The 20,778-nt window shown below is 52.0% G+C and overlaps 5 protein-coding genes and 1 non-coding gene across 6 annotated transcripts; 4 read left to right on the top strand and 2 right to left on the bottom strand.

The window, feature by feature from the left end:
- Positions 1-400: 400 nt before the first annotated feature.
- J4E82_005564 (uncharacterized protein) lies at positions 401-1,521 on the bottom strand (the record flags this gene model as incomplete). Its single annotated transcript, XM_051731826.1, has 3 exons — positions 401-562; positions 618-1,397; positions 1,450-1,521. The coding sequence occupies 3 exons, from the start codon at positions 1,519-1,521 to the stop codon at positions 401-403; spliced, it is 1,014 nt and encodes a 337-aa protein (XP_051588316.1).
- A 2,165-nt stretch (positions 1,522-3,686) lies between these two features.
- J4E82_005563 lies at positions 3,687-3,795 on the bottom strand. The gene has a single exon. It is a non-coding gene; the product is annotated as a tRNA-Lys (tRNA).
- A 1,501-nt stretch (positions 3,796-5,296) lies between these two features.
- On the top strand, positions 5,297-9,414 carry J4E82_005562 (uncharacterized protein; the record flags this gene model as incomplete). The annotated part of the gene is made up of 2 exons (XM_051731825.1): positions 5,297-9,186; positions 9,243-9,414. The coding sequence occupies 2 exons, from the start codon at positions 5,297-5,299 to the stop codon at positions 9,412-9,414; spliced, it is 4,062 nt and encodes a 1,353-aa protein (XP_051588315.1).
- Positions 9,415-10,567: 1,153 nt separating this feature from the next.
- Positions 10,568-11,840, top strand: XYL1_2 (NAD(P)H-dependent D-xylose reductase (XR); the record flags this gene model as incomplete). Its single annotated transcript, XM_051731824.1, has 3 exons — positions 10,568-10,718; positions 10,964-11,754; positions 11,811-11,840. The coding sequence occupies 3 exons, from the start codon at positions 10,568-10,570 to the stop codon at positions 11,838-11,840; spliced, it is 972 nt and encodes a 323-aa protein (XP_051588314.1).
- A 1,497-nt stretch (positions 11,841-13,337) lies between these two features.
- On the top strand, positions 13,338-14,131 carry J4E82_005560 (uncharacterized protein; the record flags this gene model as incomplete). Its single annotated transcript, XM_051731823.1, has 3 exons — positions 13,338-13,369; positions 13,427-13,589; positions 13,724-14,131. The coding sequence occupies 3 exons, from the start codon at positions 13,338-13,340 to the stop codon at positions 14,129-14,131; spliced, it is 603 nt and encodes a 200-aa protein (XP_051588313.1).
- A 3,039-nt stretch (positions 14,132-17,170) lies between these two features.
- On the top strand, positions 17,171-20,199 carry J4E82_005559 (uncharacterized protein; the record flags this gene model as incomplete). The annotated part of the gene is made up of 7 exons (XM_051731822.1): positions 17,171-17,369; positions 17,487-17,624; positions 17,675-17,893; positions 17,956-18,641; positions 19,674-19,875; positions 20,020-20,115; positions 20,165-20,199. The coding sequence occupies 7 exons, from the start codon at positions 17,171-17,173 to the stop codon at positions 20,197-20,199; spliced, it is 1,575 nt and encodes a 524-aa protein (XP_051588312.1).
- Positions 20,200-20,778: the final 579 nt, after the last annotated feature.

Raw genomic sequence — 20,778 nt, 5'->3', positions numbered from 1 at the left:
CCGATTATTATATGTTGCCTCATGACTGTACAGTTGTCGCTGCCCAGAGGCCTCTTGGAACCCCACTTGGTACTATGACGTTGGCGGGGTATGATAACGCGCCCTACAAAGTACATGCTAGCATTTGCGACGGCCGAGACGTGATAGTTAACTGTGAGTCTTGACCTAGACGCTACATACGCTTCACTATGCGATCTGGTATTGCTGTATAGGTGGGCTGTACCTTACAAAGGGGAACATGCATGCAGCTGACGCGCGGGTCGCGCTTATCTCCGCCAAGTAGAGCATATCAAGCCACCTTGGAAGAGTCGAGGGCGAACAATCATGAAGCGCATCTACAAGAATCCCAATTTTATTCGAAAAATGTTCATTTGTAATCGGACCGGCATTTACCCTCGGCCTACGCTGTGTTGACAACATCAGTTCTCATCTCGTACGGCAGACTACCAAGTTTCGACTCCAAGACTTCCTTGGTCAGCCTCCACAGATTTCTTTGCAACTTTTCATCTCTGGCCTGCTTGGACGCTTCTTGGACCTTCTTATCAGGAACAATGTATGAGTTCTGTCAGAAGTCAGCTTGAGATTCTGAACGAGAAGTATGAGAGATCTCTACTTACCTGAATCTGATCCTTTACAATATCAGGTGACGCGGCAGCAAACAGGGCCGGGCGACATCCTTCAGCTACGGGATCCTTCATGAACGGCCTAACTGCTGCGACTCCAACCTTTCCCATGGTACCATAAGCCTCAACTGCCTGATCTTGCTGGTCCGTTAACACGCCGCCGGGGTGTGTCGCATTGATCCACGGTAAGCCGCTGCTCTCTGTGACTTGACCGAATTCGCCAGCCTTGACACGAGAGTACAGCTCACGTAGGAAGAGTATCTGTGCTAGCTTGGTGCGGTTGTAGAGCTTCATTGCGCCAATGTCTTGGTTCATCTCTTGGATCGATTCGAACTTCATGCTCGAGTCAGCGCCCTTATGCAGATCAGAGGATTGGTGTACGATGCGCGAGTCAGGCGTCTTCTGTAGTATAGGCAAGAGCGTGAGCGTAAGATGTGCCTGCGAGAAGACGTTGACCTGCATGTGGCTGTCCAGACCATCACGCGTCTCATTGTATACGCCGACACCCAGCCCAGCATTGCAGACCAAAGCGTCAAGTCTGTCCAGCTCCTTTGCCAGCGACTTGGCTACTTCGTCCACCTGCTTTAGGTCTTCGAGGTTGCACTTGCGCCACTCGACTTTACTTATATCACCCCATTCCTTGAGCGCTTCTTGGGCTTCATCGGCGTGCTCTTCCTTGTTCGACAGGAGGTAAATTTTCGACGGGTTGTGCTGAAGGAGATGTGCGACGATGCCGTATCCAATGCCGGCAGAGCCGCCAGTAACAACGTAGACCTGTGATCGTGGTCAGTAATTTGATCGTGTAGATGAGAGAGTATCAATTTACCTTCCCGCTAAGGTCAGGGATGTCTGTGTTAGGGTCGAAGGCGCTGCCGATGGCTTTCTTGATTGTGTCCATGATGATCAAGAAGAAGAAGCGTTAGTTGGATAATTAGTCTTGCTCAGTGTCTTTGGTATCCGAAGGGTAGAATGTCATCTTCATTCAGGCGAGAAGTAGGCTCATATCACGTCGCCCGACGCGTCGCGCATCGTGTCGTCATAATGAAATGGGTGGAAGCTCCGCCTCTAATTATGCCTACTACATGTTGCCTAAAGCCCCAAGCATGACATCAGCAACCTACCGAGCTAGCCACAATCATCAGCAAACGTTTACCATGTTTCATACGTGGATGCAGTCTGGGAAGTGTGTTGGTAAGGATGAGCAAGCGCAAGCTTAGTTCAGCGGTATGGACCGAGTGACACGAACACAACTGTCACAAGGTCTTTCTCACATCACACCAACACCAGTATCAAAAACACGGCATACATGACCAATGCGCTATACGGGATGTCTGCCAGGGTGATTAAGGACCCGGTGGTGTGATATCGAGAGAGGACTTTGTGTAAGGAAGAGGGGACGGGAGGTGGACTGCAAGCCTGAAAGGATCCGCGACCCCGCCCCACACAAGTAGGTACACCAAACCATCGCGTTCGTGCGTACTCTCCGGTCGCTCATCGCATAAGTAGCCTCCGCATGTGTCATGCCACCTAAACATACATCTCATATGAGGCATTACATGTAGTTCGCAGGTATCTGGTGGCGAGCCGGAGCCCTAACAAATATCCCTTAGGTCTACTACCACGATCTGATTCACGACTGATTATCATGGCTGAAATTACCATCTTTTACAAAACTTAGGACAACACAGTAGAGCCAATTCTCTGCATTCCCAAATATTCAAGAGGAAGTTACGATATCTGATGCCTATAGGCTGACGCTAAGTCTTGCCTTGTATAGTGTTTGCGTGTATCACTCCCAAGCCGAGCCACCAGCCCACTGTCTGTCCAAATCTCCGTCGTTGATCCCCTTTCCCGGAACTCCTTCAATGCCTCTACCTCTCCTCTCCAAAACACCAACTTCGACGAAGCCGATGCGTTCATCCATACGTACCTTGTATGCTGTCACTTCTTTCTCCAGTGGTTTCTCGTTCTCTTCCGTATGCTCGCTCGTTCGCACTTTCCGGGCACAGTAGTAGTTGAATGCGAATGACTTAATAGTCCGCCAAACTCTTGGATAGAAACAGGTCTCGCAAATGCGTACTAAAGTGCCCATGCTGATATACTTTGCACTGTTGGAACAGTCTGAAATACCGCAGGTACGTTGGTGAAGAGCATCATAAAGTTCAGCGAGGCTGAATGTAGAGTGCGAATGGAGGCCAACAGCCATTCTCACGGTATTCGGAGCTATGAGAGTGACCTAGAATCGCGATATCAGCACAAAGTCTGACGCTTCTGGCAATGCTTATTACCTTTTTCCACTCGATCAGACAAGCCACGAAGTCCATTCCCCTTTTGCTAACCCTCCTCCACACCAACAGACTTGCGAGATCCAGTTCCAGAACAACTTGTTCCATCAACTCAGCTGGCAGTCTCGATAATGATCCTAGATCAGGTGCGGTAGCGTAGTCGAGTTCGAGAGCATGCCGACCGTTATCGAAAGGGCAATGTCGGGCGAGCTTGTCGTGTTCAATCACGCTGCAGAAGGTGGCTTTCTCATAAGGAGTGAGGGTTATGGTGTTGTAGGCCGACATGACAGTGTATCCGGAGAAGCTGTTGATTTCAGGAGGAGAAACTTTTGGAAAGAAGACCGTAACCTATTGCGCTGGAGGGATTGAATAAAGTGTGCACGAGGCCTAGGCTCTCCAAGTACATCGCTAGTGAAATGCGCTTGTCAATTGACAGTGAACGAAATCAGAACAGTGAAGACTCATACGGACGTCAGATCAGATCAGGTAGATAGTTGGAAACATTGTTCTTCTTGTGGAGGATCGCATTTCTGGGGTCGTTGGCCTGCGAAACGCCATTTAGCTATCTGCGTCAAGCAAAACTCGAGGCAACTGATATTTCATAAAACGACTGGTAGAAAGAGTGAAGGCTCCATCCAGAACCAGGATTGCGCAGTTTTAGCAGCAAGATGAACCCTTGTGGGTTGTGGTAGCAAAAAAAGGGGTGATTATAGAGGTATCGTAAGACCTTCACCCTCAACACCTCTACAACCATCCAGCAAAAACGAACGGACGTACAAGCCCGACGTGGGGGTCGAACCCACAACCTTGAGATGTACTGAGTAATCGTGTCTGTTAGACCGTGAAAGACTAAGAGTCTCACGCTCTACCGATTGAGCTAGCCGGGCTATTGCTGTTGTTCGATGAAAGACTGGAAATTAATTCATATTATATCCTTGAGTATTTTGGGGTAGCAGAGAGATCGGGCAAGAAACTGGGTGAATCTCATATGGCCGGGATAAATGTTGGTTGGGTGGGGGGGAATTCGGCGGGACGGTCGAAAATTTCATTAGTGCAACACCAAAAATCACCCGCATGCTCGCTAAAGCACAACCGCAATACGTGTTTATTGGCCATCACTATATCGGCCACATGGTCACAAGATAGTCGTGGTATGAATGAGAGACTTGCTGCAATCAGGGTGTGTTGCGACAGTGATGTATATCAAGATCGTTCACCTATCTTCCAGTCCACATATAACAAAAGCACTATAAGAGCGGCATAATCAACTAAATGCATGGTCGTTGGATCGATGCGTATCATTCTTAAACTGCGCAAACGTGGTGCTATTTTAAGCGTGACGACTCCGCCTTCAGTGCGACGTTACCTAGGTACGAGGCCACAGCCTCAGAACTCGCAACGCGAGCAGCTAGTCAAAGTAATCTCTTTGGACACCATCGCCGACAAGTTAGGGGCGAAGGAATGTTGAAACGATGCAACGATATCGATGCTCTAGCCACTGTGCAGGCCGTATAACACAGCATTCTGCGAAATGATACAAAATACACGATCCAATCGCATAGTATTGATTGGGTCATCTCTCTTCCATGCTGTCAAGCAAGACGCCGCAGCACGAACCGGGCTGAGGGAAATTGTAGTATGCCCGCCTCACAAGCCGTGTTGGTACTTGGCGTGTTCTGTCCAAATTCAATGGGCATTTGGTTCCAACGCAACGGCAGCAATGTTAGCTATCGAATGGTAGACAAGAGGTTGTATTCATGTTCCTGTCAAGAAGGGTTTACTCGGAAGCAAAAGCATCCCGAAGGTTAGTATCAGGGTGCGGACTTGGCGCAACGTCAGGGTCTCCACCAAATCTCTCCCCACAGCGTGGCGCCGCGTAATGGCACTGCAAGTTGGGTAGTTTGCAGCATCGCGCGTCAATGTCAGCTTGGTGCAATTTGAGACGTGCGGCCAAGGTGAATCGATCTTATTCGTCGACATAACGAGGCCCCAGGGGCGCGGTTGCAGCAGAAGGCCCAGGGTAGTGGTAGGCACTGCCTCAGCACTCTGGTCCGTGCCTACATCTTTCGACGACCGGCAGTCAGCGAAACCTTGCAACAGGATCCGCAAACATTCCCGGCGCTGGTGGAAGTTGACCTTCGCTTTCTTCACGATACAAACGCGATCACGACACATTGCGCGCATTCGGTATAAACCTAACTCGGAGACGCCCGCCAAGCTGCGTTACTATAACCAGGGTGGCTTACGACGAAGCTCCGCAAGACCTCCGTATCCGTCCGCGACGCGACAACACATTGCAGAAACGACGACACACCGGCAGCTATCACATGAAGTGGTAGACAAACCGCCCTCTTCGGAGAAAGACGCCCATCGCAACATTCGGCCGCTATGGCCAGCAGGCCGCCCGGTGGACCGTCTCATAGCGAGAACCTGATCGACTTCGACGACCATCAACCCACATATTACTCGGGTGCACCGCCACCCGCCAATGACCATGACCTCCTCCACCGGTACGACATAGACAGCTCCGATGCAGCGCCGCAAGGTCGGCCCTCGGTTTCGTACGATGACTTTGTCGGGGGTGGGAGGGCGACGGCAGGCCTGCCGGGCGGGCCTGGCGCACCCACGGGTGACTCGCCCTATCTGGGAGGAGCAAACAACAGCAGAGCCTACTCGCAAACCTCGGACCTGCACAACTACCAGCGGTACTCGGATGCAGACATACCGGCAGACGACGATGCTTCAGCACAGGGCTACTACGCTGCGGGAGGAGCGTATGACCAGCCTTCACCAGGCATACAGCGCGGGGCATCCAAAAAGGCGCACAACAGGAATAGTATCCTGAGTCTTGGAGGTGGCCTGACTGGAAAAGTCAAGAACATGTTCGGGAAGGGCAACGAGTATTCCGAGATGGATCTGCCATTGACCGAGAACGCAGCACACCAACGGCAGCCCAGCGCGAATACGACCGCAAGCGCACGCGACGATGGCCAGTCCTCCAAAACGAAAAAGGGCATGGGTTCATTCAAGTTTGGCTTCGGCAGGGGCGCGCCAGATCCCTCAACGTTGGGGCCAAGAATCATCCACCTGAACAACCCGCCCGCGAATGCCGCCAACAAATACGTCGACAACCACATCTCAACCTCGAAATACAACATCGCCACCTTCCTTCCCAAGTTCCTCTACGAACAGTTCTCCAAATACGCCAATCTCTTCTTCTTGTTCACGGCCATTCTACAACAGATCCCCGGTATCTCCCCCACCTCGCGATACACTACCATTGTACCGCTTGGTATAGTCTTGCTGGTCTCGGCCGTCAAGGAGTACATTGAGGACTACCGGCGGAAACAATCTGACTCTGACCTCAACAACTCAAAAGCCCAAGTTCTCAAAGGCTCTACCTTTGCAGATACAAAATGGGTTAATGTGGCAGTTGGCGACATCGTACGCGTTGAATCCGAACAATCCTTCCCCACCGATTTGGTCCTGCTTGCTTCGTCCGAGCCCGAGGGTTTATGCTACATTGAGACGGCCAACTTGGACGGAGAGACAAATCTGAAGATCAAGCAAGCGATACCCGAGACAGCTGACTTTGTCAGTCCTGCTGAGCTGGCACGACTAGGAGGCCGTATACGGTCAGAACAGCCTAACAGCAGTCTATACACCTATGAAGCAACTTTGACCATGGCAGCTGGTGGTGGGGAAAGGGAACTACCACTAGCACCCGATCAGCTGCTGTTGCGTGGAGCGACACTGCGAAACACACCTTGGATACACGGTGTCGTGGTATTTACCGGACACGAAACGAAGCTGATGAGAAATGCCACGGCTACGCCTATCAAGACTACTGCAGTGGAGAGACTGGTCAACAAGCAGATTCTCATGCTTGTAGTCATTCTCATAGCGCTAAGCATCATCAGCTCTATAGGCGATGTGATTATACAGTCCAAGGAGAGAGACAGCCTCGAGTATCTCAGACTTGATGCTTTCAACGGCGCCAAACAATTCTTCCGCGACCTCCTAACATATTGGGTACTATACTCCAACTTGGTTCCCATCTCGCTTTTCGTAACGATTGAAATCGTCAAATACTACACTGGTAGTCTCATCGACTCTGATCTCGATATTTACTATGAACCGACAGACACACCGGCAAAATGCCGAACTTCGTCTTTGGTCGAGGAACTAGGTCAGATTGAATACATCTTCTCGGACAAAACAGGTACTCTGACATGCAACATGATGGAGTTCAAGCAGTCTACGATTGCCGGCATTCAATATGCCGATGAGGTCCCCGAGGACAGACGTGCGACCTTTGAAGACGGTGTTGAGGTCGGAATCCATGACTTCAAGCAACTTGAGCACAATCGCAAAACGCACCACAACAAGTACATTATTGACCAGTTCCTTACTCTACTCGCAACTTGCCATACAGTCATCCCCGAAAGAAAGGGCGAAAAGGCTGCCATCAAGTACCAAGCTGCATCGCCCGATGAGGGCGCCTTGGTGGAAGGCGCAGTGACTCTTGGCTACAAGTTCGTTGCGAGGAAGCCGCGCGCGGTGATTATCGAAGTCGATGGTCGCGAGCTTGAATATGAACTCCTAGCCGTTTGCGAATTCAATTCCACCAGGAAAAGGATGTCTACGATTTTCCGTACTCCTGAGGGCAAGATTGTCTGTTACACCAAGGGAGCCGACACCGTCATATTGGAGAGGCTTGGCAAAGACAACCCTCATGTGGAAACGACGTTGACGCATCTTGAAGAGTACGCTTCCGAGGGACTGCGCACGTTGTGTCTTGCGATGCGAGAGATCTCAGAGAGCGAGTTCCAGCAATGGTGGTCGGTCTTCAATACTGCACAAACAACTGTTAGCGGTAATCGTGCCGAAGAGTTAGACAAGGCTGCTGAGCTCATTGAGCATGACATGACTCTGCTTGGAGCGACTGCTATCGAAGACAAACTGCAAGAGGGTGTACCAGACACTATCGCTACCCTGCAATCCGCTGGTATCAAGGTCTGGGTCCTCACTGGAGATCGCCAAGAAACTGCCATCAACATTGGCATGAGTTGCAAGTTGATCAGCGAGGACATGAGTCTACTCATTGTTAACGAAGAAAATAAGGAAGATACGCGAGACAACATTCGCAAAAAGTACCAAGCAGTTACTAGTCAGAGCCAAGGTGGAGCTGAGATGGATGTTCTCGCTCTAGTTATCGACGGCAAGTCGCTTACCTATGCCCTTGAGCGTGACCTTGAGAAGGAGTTCTTGGACCTGGCTGTCAGGTGCAAGGCTGTCATCTGTTGCCGTGTCTCCCCTCTACAGAAAGCCCTTGTCGTCAAGCTTGTCAAACGCCACCTCAAGGCTATCCTTTTGGCTATCGGTGACGGCGCAAACGATGTTTCCATGATTCAGGCCGCTCACGTTGGTGTTGGTATCAGTGGTGTTGAGGGGTTGCAGGCAGCACGTAGCGCAGATATCGCGATTGGCCAATTCCGCTACTTGCGCAAACTTCTCCTTGTCCACGGCGCCTGGAGTTATCAGCGTGTCAGCAAGGTTATCTTGTACTCTTTCTACAAGAACATTGCCATGTTCATGACACAGTTCTGGTACTCTTTCCAGAATGGGTTCTCGGGTCAGATTATCTATGAGTCGTGGACGCTGACCTTCTACAACGTGTTCTTCACAGCGGCGCCGCCTTTCGTCCTGGGTATTTTCGATCAGTTCGTAAGCGCGAGGCTTTTGGACAGGTATCCGCAGCTCTACCGCCTCAGTCAGTCTGGTGTCTTCTTCCGTATGCACTCTTTCTGGTCTTGGGTTGGAAATGGCTTCTACCACTCGCTGATTTTGTATTTCGGTGCCCAAGCATTTATTCTCTGGGACTGGCCACAATGGGATGGCCGAAATGCAGGCCATTGGGTTTGGGGAACCGCCGCTTACACTGCTAATCTGGCGACCGTCCTTCTCAAAGCCTCCCTCATCACCAACATCTGGACAAAGTATACCGTGCTAGCTATTCCGGGCTCCATGCTGCTTTGGTTCATCTTGATGCCCATCTACGCTGTCGTAGCCCCCAAGATCAACATATCCAACGAATATGTTGGTGTAATCGAGCGCCTCTTTCCTGACCCACGCTTCTGGGCAATGGTATTGGTACTGCCACCACTCTGTCTCATCAGAGACTTTGCGTGGAAGTACGCGAAGAGAATGTACTTTCCGCAGAGCTACCATCACGTTCAAGAGATTCAGAAGTATAACATACAAGATTACAGGCCACGGTATGTTTTCCCCAATTTTTATATTTGCTCGCCACGATTCACTGACTTTGCAACAGTATGGAGCAATTCCAAAAAGCCATCCGAAAAGTCCGACAAGTGCAGCGTATGCGCAAACAGCGTGGGTATGCGTTTTCACAAACAGACGAATCACAAGCTCGGGTGCTACAAGCCTATGATACCACACAGCAAAGAGGGCGGTTCGGAGAGATGGCGAGTTCGCGGAAATAACCCTAGGCATTTGGACCTGATAAGGGGAACGCATTTTACTCATCGGAGTTTGTTCGGCGTATGGAAAGTGGGCGGTATGATGTTCTTGTACGACTGCGCTCCCAGTAGGTATGATGTCTGTGATGTGAATAGTGCAGGTGTTATTGATATTAGCGTCAATCAACGAGGACTTCTAGTTGTACATTTCTAAAGGCCCCTTCTGTGTTCATTACTTCCCCTGCGCTTACAAATTGCGTTCAACATTGTGTTGTGTCTCCAGTGCGGAGCTATCTCCACCCCAAATGTCTTTCGCACTGATCGGAGCTTCCTGTCGCAAACGTAAAGAGCAGCTTCACGTGCCTCTAACATTTTCATGCAACGTCAGAAACCCCACGCCGGCTCATCGCTTATCCAATGTAATGGACGAACGGTAAATCACGACTATGGCGCGTACTAATTATCCGGTGCCTTGAGACTAATAGCTCTTTACCCGTCCACCGCGTGGTGGCAGAGCCAAAATGTGGGTACGGAGGGGCACCTGTTACCCCACTATCGTCACTACTGCGGTTGTGAGCGCTCTTTTGCCAGCAACACAGCACAGACATGCGGTTTCACCACGCAGAAGTTTCTTGTTGATACTGTTGAGACCAACCGCTATTTATCCATTTATCGACAGTCGCCGGGCAAGAGGAAGAGGAAGTGGCGGTGCAATTCCAGCTTCCAATCGACATCAAACACCAAGGCCGACCAATATGGTCAGCATCCGCCACAAGCATGCGGCGTAACAAGGATAAAAGCCAGGCGGAACCATCGCCTATCAGGGTAAAGAGGCAAACTGATCATACTAACCCAGTCGTCCGGTTGAAGACGCAGGGTCATATGTTCATGTTAGCCTCTAACACGGCGTATATAGACGGTAGGCTGTTGTACCTGGCGCCAAATTCTCTTATTCCGTCTGCAAAATACACGTATATATTCTGGGGACATGATTACTGGGCGCTTCCATTGCCGTGCTAGCAGTATTAATACCCTGCGTGCCGCCTGTTCTTCTGCTGTTCCGACTTCCAGACCTCTTGCATCATCTTTTCTACATTCTTCAAGACCTTGCATTGAACGACGAACGCCAACATTATTACAACGGAATAGTTTTGCCAATCGCAACTTCTTCGCTACCATGGCTATCAACACTCCCTACGTTACGCTAAACGATGGCAACAAGATGCCTCAGGTTGGCTTTGGACTGTGGAAGGTCGACAATGCTACATGTGCGGACACTGTCTACAATGCCATCAAGGCTGGATACAGATTGTTCGACGGTGCTTGCGGTAAGTAAATCTCGAGTCTCCATCCCCAAACCCACCATTAGCGGATGTGGGGAGATCGGTCTCTGTTACTACGAGACGCTCCATCGGCCCGTAAACCGTGTAGTACAAAGATCTACCGGCAATCTTTGACGGGCTCATGACCCCGATTTACCCGTGGTTTCTGCCTCCTTGCCTTGCCTCGGAATGCTAGCGTCCTTCTTCGGAACGAAAGCGCGCGTGATCATGGCTGACACCAAATTCCACAGACTACGGCAACGAAGTTGAGTGCGGTCAAGGTGTAGCTCGCGCTATCAAGGAAGGCCTCGTAAAGCGCGAAGATCTCTTCATCGTCAGCAAGCTCTGGCAAACTTTCCACGAGCGTGAGCAAGTCGAGCCCATCTGCCGCAAGCAATTGGCCGACTGGGGTATTGACTACTTCGACCTTTACGTTATCCACTTCCCCGTCGCCCTCAAGTATGTCGACCCCAAGGAGCGCTACCCACCTGGCTGGTTCGTCGACGGCAAGAGCAAGATCGAGCACAGCAATGCCAGCCTACAAAGCACATGGGAAGCATTTGAGGAGCTCAAGAATAAGGGCCTGGCCAAGAGCATCGGTGTGAGCAACTACTCAGGAGCGCTGCTTTTGGACATGTTCACCTACGCAAAGACCAAGCCCGCCACTCTCCAGATCGAACACCACCCCTACTATGTTCAGCCCTACCTGATTGAGCTGGCTAAGCAGCACGACATCAAGGTCACCGCATACTCATCTTTCGGGCCTCAGAGCTTCATCGAGTGCGACATGAAGATTGCGGCCGACACACCCCTCCTGTTCGACCACCCGGTCATCAAGAAGATCTCCGAGGCACACGGCAAGACCCCCGCACAGGTCCTGCTCCGCTGGTCGACACAGCGTGGTCTTAGCGTTATCCCCAAGTCCAACTCGGCGAACCGTCTGCAGCAGAACTTGGATGTGACGAGCTTCGATCTCAAGGACAGCGAGATTGAGGAGATTTCGGGCTTGGACAAGAACTTGAAGTTCAACGCTCCTACCAACGTAAGTAAAAACCTGTGTCCGTGTGGAGAAGGATGAGCGCTAATGTCGACGTGCAGTACGGTATTCCTTGCTACGTCTTCGCATAGACGGTGTCTGTGAGAGACGAGGAACGATTGAAAACGACGACATGAATAGATAAAGGCACGGCGTCTTGCGCTGATAGCTAAATAATAAAAAAAAAACAAAAAAGTTCAGCTCTTATCGCTTGCCATTGCGTGGTGTATGTATTCGTTTTGGCGGTTGTTGAACACCATGTCGGGCCTTTAGCCAACGATGTCGGTGCGATGAGCCAGCTGCCCTCACAGTTGTCTTTCGCGCATCACGTAAGCGCGCCATTACATGCTTTCGTCTGCGTCGATTCAAGGAACTCTTACTCGTGGGCGGGCAGTGACATTCGCATTTAGCACGTCAAATTATTGTCATAGCTGTCAACTAAGCTTAGGGCATATGCGACTAACGCATCCACTCGACGGTGACGGGGAAAGTCCAGATGCTCTACCCGCTTTGTGCATTTATCCTGATCTCTTGTACAGTTCATATGCGTGAAACAGCCCATGGTCCGCAAGCTGGAATCTTCTGTATCGACGACCAGGGTGCTCGTTCGCAGCGCGACGTGATTCGCCACGGAATAAGGAAGTGCGCACATCCGGCTATCTACCGTCAGCTGCAGATGCACATTTCAACAATGCCATGGGCAAAAGCCCATCAAATGCACTACGACTGCACTGCCGACAGCCGTACAAGTGCGGCTTGACATGTCCAAGAGACCGAGATAACGTTTGTACAAAGGCCATGGAATGACGCGCTTGTGATCTAGGTCTTGCCGTTTCTGCTTCTCTCTTGTTTCCGCTAAGCTCCGGAAGATGCTCCACTGGAACAGCCGCATGCCGCATGATCCGCATTGGCATGGCAAGGGCTAGACTGCTTGTGTGCTGCATGTACAATTAGTGCTAGATCCCGATGATAACAGGCACACACACACGCACACGAATAATTGCAACGCGTCTTCAGGATGACTTGAGGAAACCGCATCAAAGTCACGTCGAGGCCCGAAGCCCGACCCTCCGTTTCAAGTAAAAACAGTGTGCACTGCGTGGTCTGTGTCTTCCGATGATCAAATCGATCACAGACGTGACATCACAACACGATCTCTTGGTGCATCCGCGGATCCCGGAGCTAGTACTAAAAACACTGCTAAACTCTGAACAACCAACGCGATTAACAATCCGTCTTCGGCGAATCCAGGCAACTGACCTCACTCATCACCTTACTACTCACGCGTCGCAGCTTCTTGCTCACAAAACCTTCCTCTTTACTCTGCTAGCTAGCTGCTACGGCTCTATACATACAAGAATAAGCGTGCCGGCCTGCTGCTTCTCCTCTCTGTCTCCTACCCGCTGTCTTGGTCCCGACTGCATATTGATACCCCCGGAACCTAACCTGACGTACTTGATCTGATCTGCTTTTTACACGGCCGTTTCCGCTTCGCACTGTACCGCATCGCTTCGCATTGTTACTTTGAGTCTCCAGCAAGCGCATTTACATTTACCTTGAATCTTGATTACTGAATCCGGTGGGAAGACATGGCGTTGTCGACAGAGCAGAACCAGATGAGGTATGTCGCGCTTGCCCAAGGTTCGCGACACGCGACGGGTACTGACATGGTCTCCAGATTCTTAGCCATCGTGCTCCCTTCCCTCACTCTCTGCACGCATACATTACTCGCGCTGTCCTTCTTACTACCCGGCTCCGACCTCGACCGCGCATCTTTCTCCATCTCATACAATGTACTTGCCGGCAGCGCAAGCATATTGGGCCTCCTAGGCGCCGTAAGGGTAAGCCAAGCTCTTCCCCGCGACTTGTGCGACTGTCCACTAGCTGTATACTTGGTTGTGTCCAGCCGGCTTCGCTCGGAGTCGCAGTCTCATGTCCATTCGTCACATGAATCCGCTAACACCCGATGCTGCAGTTATTACCAAGCCTGGTGTCAGCTTACACAATCATCCACGCGACCACGTTGTCCTTTGTAACCATCGCTCTCGTAAACCTGGTTCTTCCCTTCGACTTCCGGTTGCTAAATCCGGTAATTCCGAGCTACGCCGTCGACGGATCGTCGATATGCCGCGACATTGATGCCGGTTTTGGATGGGACGATGAGTGGTTGGAAAAGTGCTCGACAACGTTTGCTGTTGTCAAGTTTGGGGGCGCCTGTGTGGGGTTGGTTTTGATGATCGCCCAATGGTGGGCTTTGTTCAGCGTGCGGAGATGGGGACAAGAGTTGGGATGCCAATGGGAGACTAAAGAGATGGATGTGGAGAAAGCTAGCCTTGTACAAGAGGAGGATGACATGATCTATGACGAAAAGACTGGATTCTAAATGATATAACGAATTAAAGATTACAAACAAAACCAGGGAGACCAGCTCTTGTTAGAAGTGAAGCATACAAGAACGAAGAAAAACTGACTGGAGGTCGATGCCAAACGCACCCATCCATCGGTTAGGCTGACTCAAATCGAACAGACAAGTCAACAAATTGTTTCCCGTTCGCGTCCCAAAATTCTTCCCGAACCCAAAGTTGATTCTCCCCTCTAACGCGTGAGCTGGGAGCGTCTCTCCAGAAGACCGGGTTTCGACATTTTTGACCATCGTTGATATGTCGATTGTAGACTGTTACTTCCCAGAAAGAACAGCTGTCACACTTGCATTCGCACTTGTCCCACCCCTGGATATCTCCACAGTGCATGCACATTTTGTCTGAGTGGCTAACCCATCCATTTTTGTTCCCGGCCTCATGACTGATAATTCTCATAAACCTTCCAACATGCCAGAAGCAGACTCGTGGTGGTAATTTGATGATGTCGTGGGGGACGTTGGTATGCTCCATAGGCGCGCAAGCCGGACTGTTCGATGACTTGAACTGGCTGATGGGATACTCAGCGTTACACACGATGCAATGTCGATGACTGGGTTTAGATGACGATGGGGTCAAATAAACCTGGATAGCGCGCTGGGCACACCTTGACCGAGGAGCCTGCCAACGTCTCTGATCGAGAGGCAGGATATCGTTGAATCGTCGTTGAGTCAATTTGAGGGCCAGTATGGCGTCGAGCGCAAGGCGGTCGGTGATCGCGAGGATAAGTTCCGTCGGCAGGCTCGCAAGACATGCGGTATTTGGAGCCAGGGCAGCTTGAGATTTAGTCAAAGGTGTCTGTTGATACACTACAGGTTTTCGCATCTGCATTCTGCTGGTAGAAAAGAAGCGTAAGAAGAGGTTGATGTAATACACTCGCGCACATGGCGAGATCCATTTGCGTAGCCATATTGATGACATTCACTCGGTCTTGTCAGCGTTGTGGGAATTCACGTCCTGCCGTGAAAGAAAACAGCGTTCGTCCATCAGGCCTGCGGAATCGGTGCTAATAGGCATCCATAATCCCGCCTCCTTTCGAAGGAGCGTGTCTCATACTCTATGCGTGAGAGGCTCCTTGCGCCCCGTCATGCGTGATGGGCTTGTCGGGCGTATTTGTTGGAATGTAGAATAGGTGGTCATGTCGACAGTGTGGCTGATGTCGTAAGTGATACCAACACCCGTGGTTTGTGGCGCGTGATGCTATGGAAGCAAAAGAGGAAAGAGCGTTCGACGCGAACGGTGTGATGACAATGTCATGGAGACGGAAATGGAAAGCAAAGGAACGACTGGGCAGACGGAGAAGTGAGAACACCCTGACCTCAGCACGGATGACATATGCCAGGCTTACTTTTGAAGGCGATGGCGCAACGGCGGGACGTAGGCCAAGTTGGCGAACTACAAAAAGCTGGGGTAGAGGCGGGAGCGCATGTTTAGCCGAATGGGTCGTGCCCCTGTCTGGGTTCGTTTGCTCTCCGCACGAGCCATGGTGATATTGCTTACGCCGTGAGGTGTCTCTAAAAAAGATGATGCCGTCGTTGTATAATGACTGTCTTGTCTAGCGACCGGCAACGCACTCCGAACCCCCACATCTTGCAAGACTGACGTCGCGTATCAGCATGCGAAGCTCGGCGTGCAGGGCGTTACTATCTCAATATCGTTAAACCTCATCTGGAAACAAAGCCGGCACCGAAGCTGGCCATGTCGGTACCCTCTGCGCAAGATACACAGTAGACGCAGGCGACAACCACACCGATGGTATTATCTCTCTCGGTCCATGTGCATGTGCTACGACGGAGAAGCAAGCCACATGTCAATATTTTCACAAATGCCTGGCTTTGGTGGGAGCTTATTGGAAGCCAGGCCGCAATGGTCGTTGGATGCCCCGCATTAGAGCCCAAGCGCTCCCACATATCTTGTCATGGTGTAGTGTAAGTGATCATGCTGGCAATGCGGTGTGGCATGCGTCGGTTTGGCATCGCTACCGTCCCGGGCGCGTTGGCGGGGCACTGCGAACGTTGAGTTCGCAGGTGATGGCGACGACGCAGTGTCTAACAGCATGACAGACATGATGCAGACCCTGAGTCGGGAGAATGTCAGGGTCAAAACAGAGTCAAACAGGGAGGGTCTGGGAAAACCACGTGTAAAGGAGGCGCGCGGGGCTTTCTCATGAATAGCCGACGACAGACCATGGTGGTGAGAGCCCGAACCGTTGTTCGCTAAACGCGCCCACTGCTCTCCCACTGCATATCCCGCAGTACTCGACTTGGATATGCAGCTGCCCCTCTCGGACGTCATCCGCATGCTCTTCCACTTGGCCGACTGCTGGTAGAGTCGCAGAGCCAGGCCTCGAGAGACAGTAAGAGATCCCCCAAGGCAAGGCTGCGGCGCGTCTGTCGCGATACGAAGAGTAAGCGGTGGTTGCGGACGGGATCGAATGGGATATCAGACTAATTGCATGCAGCTGGTGAGGCCCGTGTCTGAGAAGCGGAGATGAATTAAGTGGATAGGTCGTTGCTCGGCCTGCTTAGCGCAACGAATCCAGCATCCCCTTTCGACATAATCCTCAGCAGTCCCGCGATATCTCCCGAAGTGCCTCCCTGACCCCTACCCGCTCAGTTGTGTGCTTTTCTCGGTGACTTCACTTGCTGCCTGCTAAGTGAACAGCTGTCGCTCCTTTTTCGCGGTGAAAGGTGAGTACACGGTTCGCTTTTCTCGGTACGCGGCACGACCCTGTTCTCCAAAACATCTCCGCTCTCCACCAAAATTTTCCGCTGCCCGCCTCGACCTCATTTCCCGCCCCCATATCGCCAACACTTGCCTGCGTCCGACCGCCGACAATCGCTCGAACCTCTTGTGCCGATTGATGCTTGCACTTGTTGACAAGGAGTAGCCGTACTAATCAATTGCTCCCAGATTCAGTTTCTAGTATCACCCACCCACCAACCCTTTGGCGTTGCGCGACTACCCCGACTCCGAATAACCCACCCGACTTCTTCCTACCCAACATGTCCTACTACAACGACGCGTCGTGGAACACGCCTGCTCCCGGCCGGCAGTCATCGTGGGAGCAACCCCAACCACCCTCGCGATCAGGTACCGGCCAAATGGGATTCAACGGTGCAGGTGCAGCGATTCACATGGATATAGGCACAAGCTCCACGGTCAACAGCGAGGTCGCCAATGCCTTTGCCTCGCAGTTTGAGGGTACGTTGCTTCTTATAGTGGGGGCTGCCAGTGCCAATGCGACAATACGTGGCAGTGACAGGCCCCATGGTAACCATAGACGAGCCCCGTAGCCGAGTGCTAACAACAACACCACAGAGGTCGACCGCGCCATCGAGAACCTTGCCAAGAGCGGCAAGCCCTTCGGTCCCGGCTTCCCTCCTACGCCCATGGGTGCCAACCGCCGCGAGTCCATGCCCATGATGGGAGGTGGCCCCCGCCCATACCCCGACTTCGGTATGCAGTCTTGCTCATAATCGTCCCCGCATGACTGACATGTGATACAGAGCAACAGCGCATGGGCGGCGCCCAGCGCCACCACTCGGTCAGCGAGTACGACGGCTCCCGCTCCCACTCGGCGTCCAACGTCCAGGGCTTCTACCAGAACCAGCGCTATGCGCCGCGACCCAACGACGCAGACCAGATGGCACAGGCGAAGCGACGGATGGCGGCTCAGCGTGAGCGTGAGCTGCGCAACTATCACCAGGAGCAGCAATACCACAGAAGTAAGGACTCGGAATCTGGGCAACAATAGAAGCAGGACAGTTGGTTGACTAGGGTAATACAGACGTTTCAGGCTCAGCCTCCAAGTCCGACCGCTCCATGAGCCCCAATGCCATGAATGAAGAGGAGCGCCGCGAACTCATCGCCCGCCAGCACCGTGCTTTGTATGGCGAGACCTCCACCCTGTACAACAGCAACCCGACCTCGAGCCAGGATGTTCGTGTTCAGACCTCGCAAGCTGGTCGGGGTCCGTCTCCCCTCGCCTTTGATCCCTTCGGCATGCAGGCCCAGAACGTTTCCGGTGAGGGTTCCGTCCAGATGCCTCCCCGCGACAAGGACGTTGCTGGTAATGCTCAAGATGCGCGTGCCAACAGCACCTCGTCACCTTCTGGTAGCCAGAACCCAGCATTCAACCTCTTCGATGCTCAGCAGGCGAACCGTACCTCCAACTCGTCGCCCGGAGGCTCTCCTCCTGTGCCTGGTCAGAAGTCCAACGGCTCTGGCGTTGCCCCCATTGGCACTCGTCCTCAGAACCAGAACCTGCAGCAACCAGGTGGCGCTATGGGCAAGCGCGCGAACTCACCTCTGCCGTCGCCTCTCGGCTACAACTCGTACAACGCGAGCGAGCAGAACAACATGTCTACGACATCTGCGTCTATGAACCCTTCGTCTACTGTCACTGACAAGGGCGTTGGTATTTGGAACAACGGACCCTGGAGCAACACGCCCACACAGGGAGTGCAGGCGTCTGTTTGGGGTTAGAAAACGGAGTTTTGATTTGGGAGATATGATGCACATCCGGAGTTACTGCATTTCAGGTGTCTCGGGCATTCTGTGTCGGTCTTTCACACACACAACCATGGGTGGACCCGGTCAATTGGTGGTTGGCGAATATTTTCTGTGGGTTTGGCGGTGCCGTTGGGCATACCCGTCTACATTCCACATCTCTGGGTCTGCTGAAGATAATATACCTTTTCACGGGCGGTTACACGGGGTTTTGCTAGGCAGGTTTAGGGTCAACATGGGTTTACGGGGCTTGCGGGAGTTTGCTTAGGGATGACTTGCTATTACCGGTTGCTAGCTTTTCGGGTCCGGCTGAGGGCATCTGCATCATCAGAGGATAGGCTTGGTCCTACACGGATGATTCTGGGACGCTATTTGGCCTGGTACATCTAACGGTCTAATGGGAAAAGTGGTTTGGGATCAGAACGCCTTGTAGTGAATATGCGCACGCAACACTCTCAAGTGGACTTTCACCATTTGGCATAGTGATTATCTTCCTGCCTATTCGGGGAAATTGCAACCGTGGTGAGTGAACTAACACGTGACCCTTGCTAGCGGCCTTGTAAGCGAAGCTGTCGAGGGTCAGGGTTAGCGCGGCGCGGCAACCCCAGCTCCAGAATCGTGGCCTTTGAGGTTCGCCGAGCGACTATCACCAGCTGCTTCCACGACATCTCCCATCACAACCCACTCCGTCTATTCTCCACCGGTCACCGTCAACAACTCTCACCATGGTTAGTACCGCCCTTTTCGATAACGGAGGAAGCCATTGGACGCATGAGGACACCTGGCTCGCGACACGAAGCATGCGACAGGAGAGCAGCAGTACGAGCACTTGCCGGCATAATTGTTGACATAACTTGACGCCCTGCTACTCCTCGAGTTGTGTATCTTTCCCTCGCCCCGCAGGGTTTCGTCGATGCGTCCAACAAGTTCCGTGCCATAGGCTGCATAGGCTGGCTGAACATGAACACCGAACATCATCGCTAACATGGCCAACAGTCTGCCCCACGCGCTACCTCTCCCTCCAACACGGCCTCTTCAGGCTCGACAACCGCGCGTCCTGCGTCGCCAAAGCCCCCGGGTGGCCCTGCGACTGTTATGCGAAGGAAGGCTGCCGCTGACCGCGCCGAGAAGACCGCAAACCTGCGTCCAAGCAGCACAAGGGCGGCCGGTGCCGGTGGTAGCTCAAGCACTATGCTGAGTAAGTGTGCCCCGAGGTGGACAGATCACGAGAAGAGATGGAAGCTACAAAGAGCGAGCTGTTTTGAGGATGACAGTAGAGGATATGACACAATACGATTAGCAGAGATGACATTGGAGGACTTTGGCTAACGTTTGCTTATAGGGCTATACACTGATGAGTCTCCCGGTCTGAAGGTCGACCCTGTTGTGGTCATGACCCTGTCCGTTGTCTTCATCTTCAGTGTCGTCGCTCTGCACGGTATGTACATCCAATCCTCGCTGACCAGTATCATACTAACTCTCACTAGTCATCGCCAAGGTCATGCGCCGATTCTCCGCATAGACGCATCGCTAGATGAACCTTTTCACAATATTTGACCGATTCCCCCACGTTGAGGTTGGCCCTCTGTTGCGGCGACCACAACATTTCTCTACACCTCGATTTGCGATTACCCGTGTTCTTTTCCTTAGCAACTGTTCCCGGCCATGGGCACAAGTATAGAGAGCATGGAACGAACCGGAAAAGCTATTTACCAGGATATTCACCTTGACTGTTGACCCGGGCGGGACAATGGGAAGCTCGTATGGTCAGGGACTGCTAGTTTTGCTTGCTGTATTATAGGTTCGCATCGGAATGAGGAGTTTTGACAACCCGTGTTTGTAACAACCTTTGCCGTACTACCGTGCAATGATGGAACCCGACAATGACTGAGGCTCTAGCACATAACAGCAGGACAACAAACAGATATGATATCCCTGTCTTTACCCCTTCCTTTGTCACAGCAGAAGCAGATTCCAGGAACATGACTCTTCTCGCTGACCACAAATGCCTTGTTGACAGGCTCTTGATTTGTAGATATCTATCGTCATGAGTTCGTCTATATAAAGTATCCTCCGTTTGTTGCTGGATCTCGACTAAAAT

Source organism: Alternaria postmessia (assembly GCF_024291825.1).
Source record: "Alternaria postmessia strain BMP 2775 chromosome Unknown scaffold_30, whole genome shotgun sequence".
NCBI classification, from domain to species: domain Eukaryota; kingdom Fungi; phylum Ascomycota; class Dothideomycetes; order Pleosporales; family Pleosporaceae; genus Alternaria; species Alternaria postmessia.
Note: the sequence above shows the minus strand (reverse complement) of the source record. Positions and strands in the feature narration are given on the sequence as shown.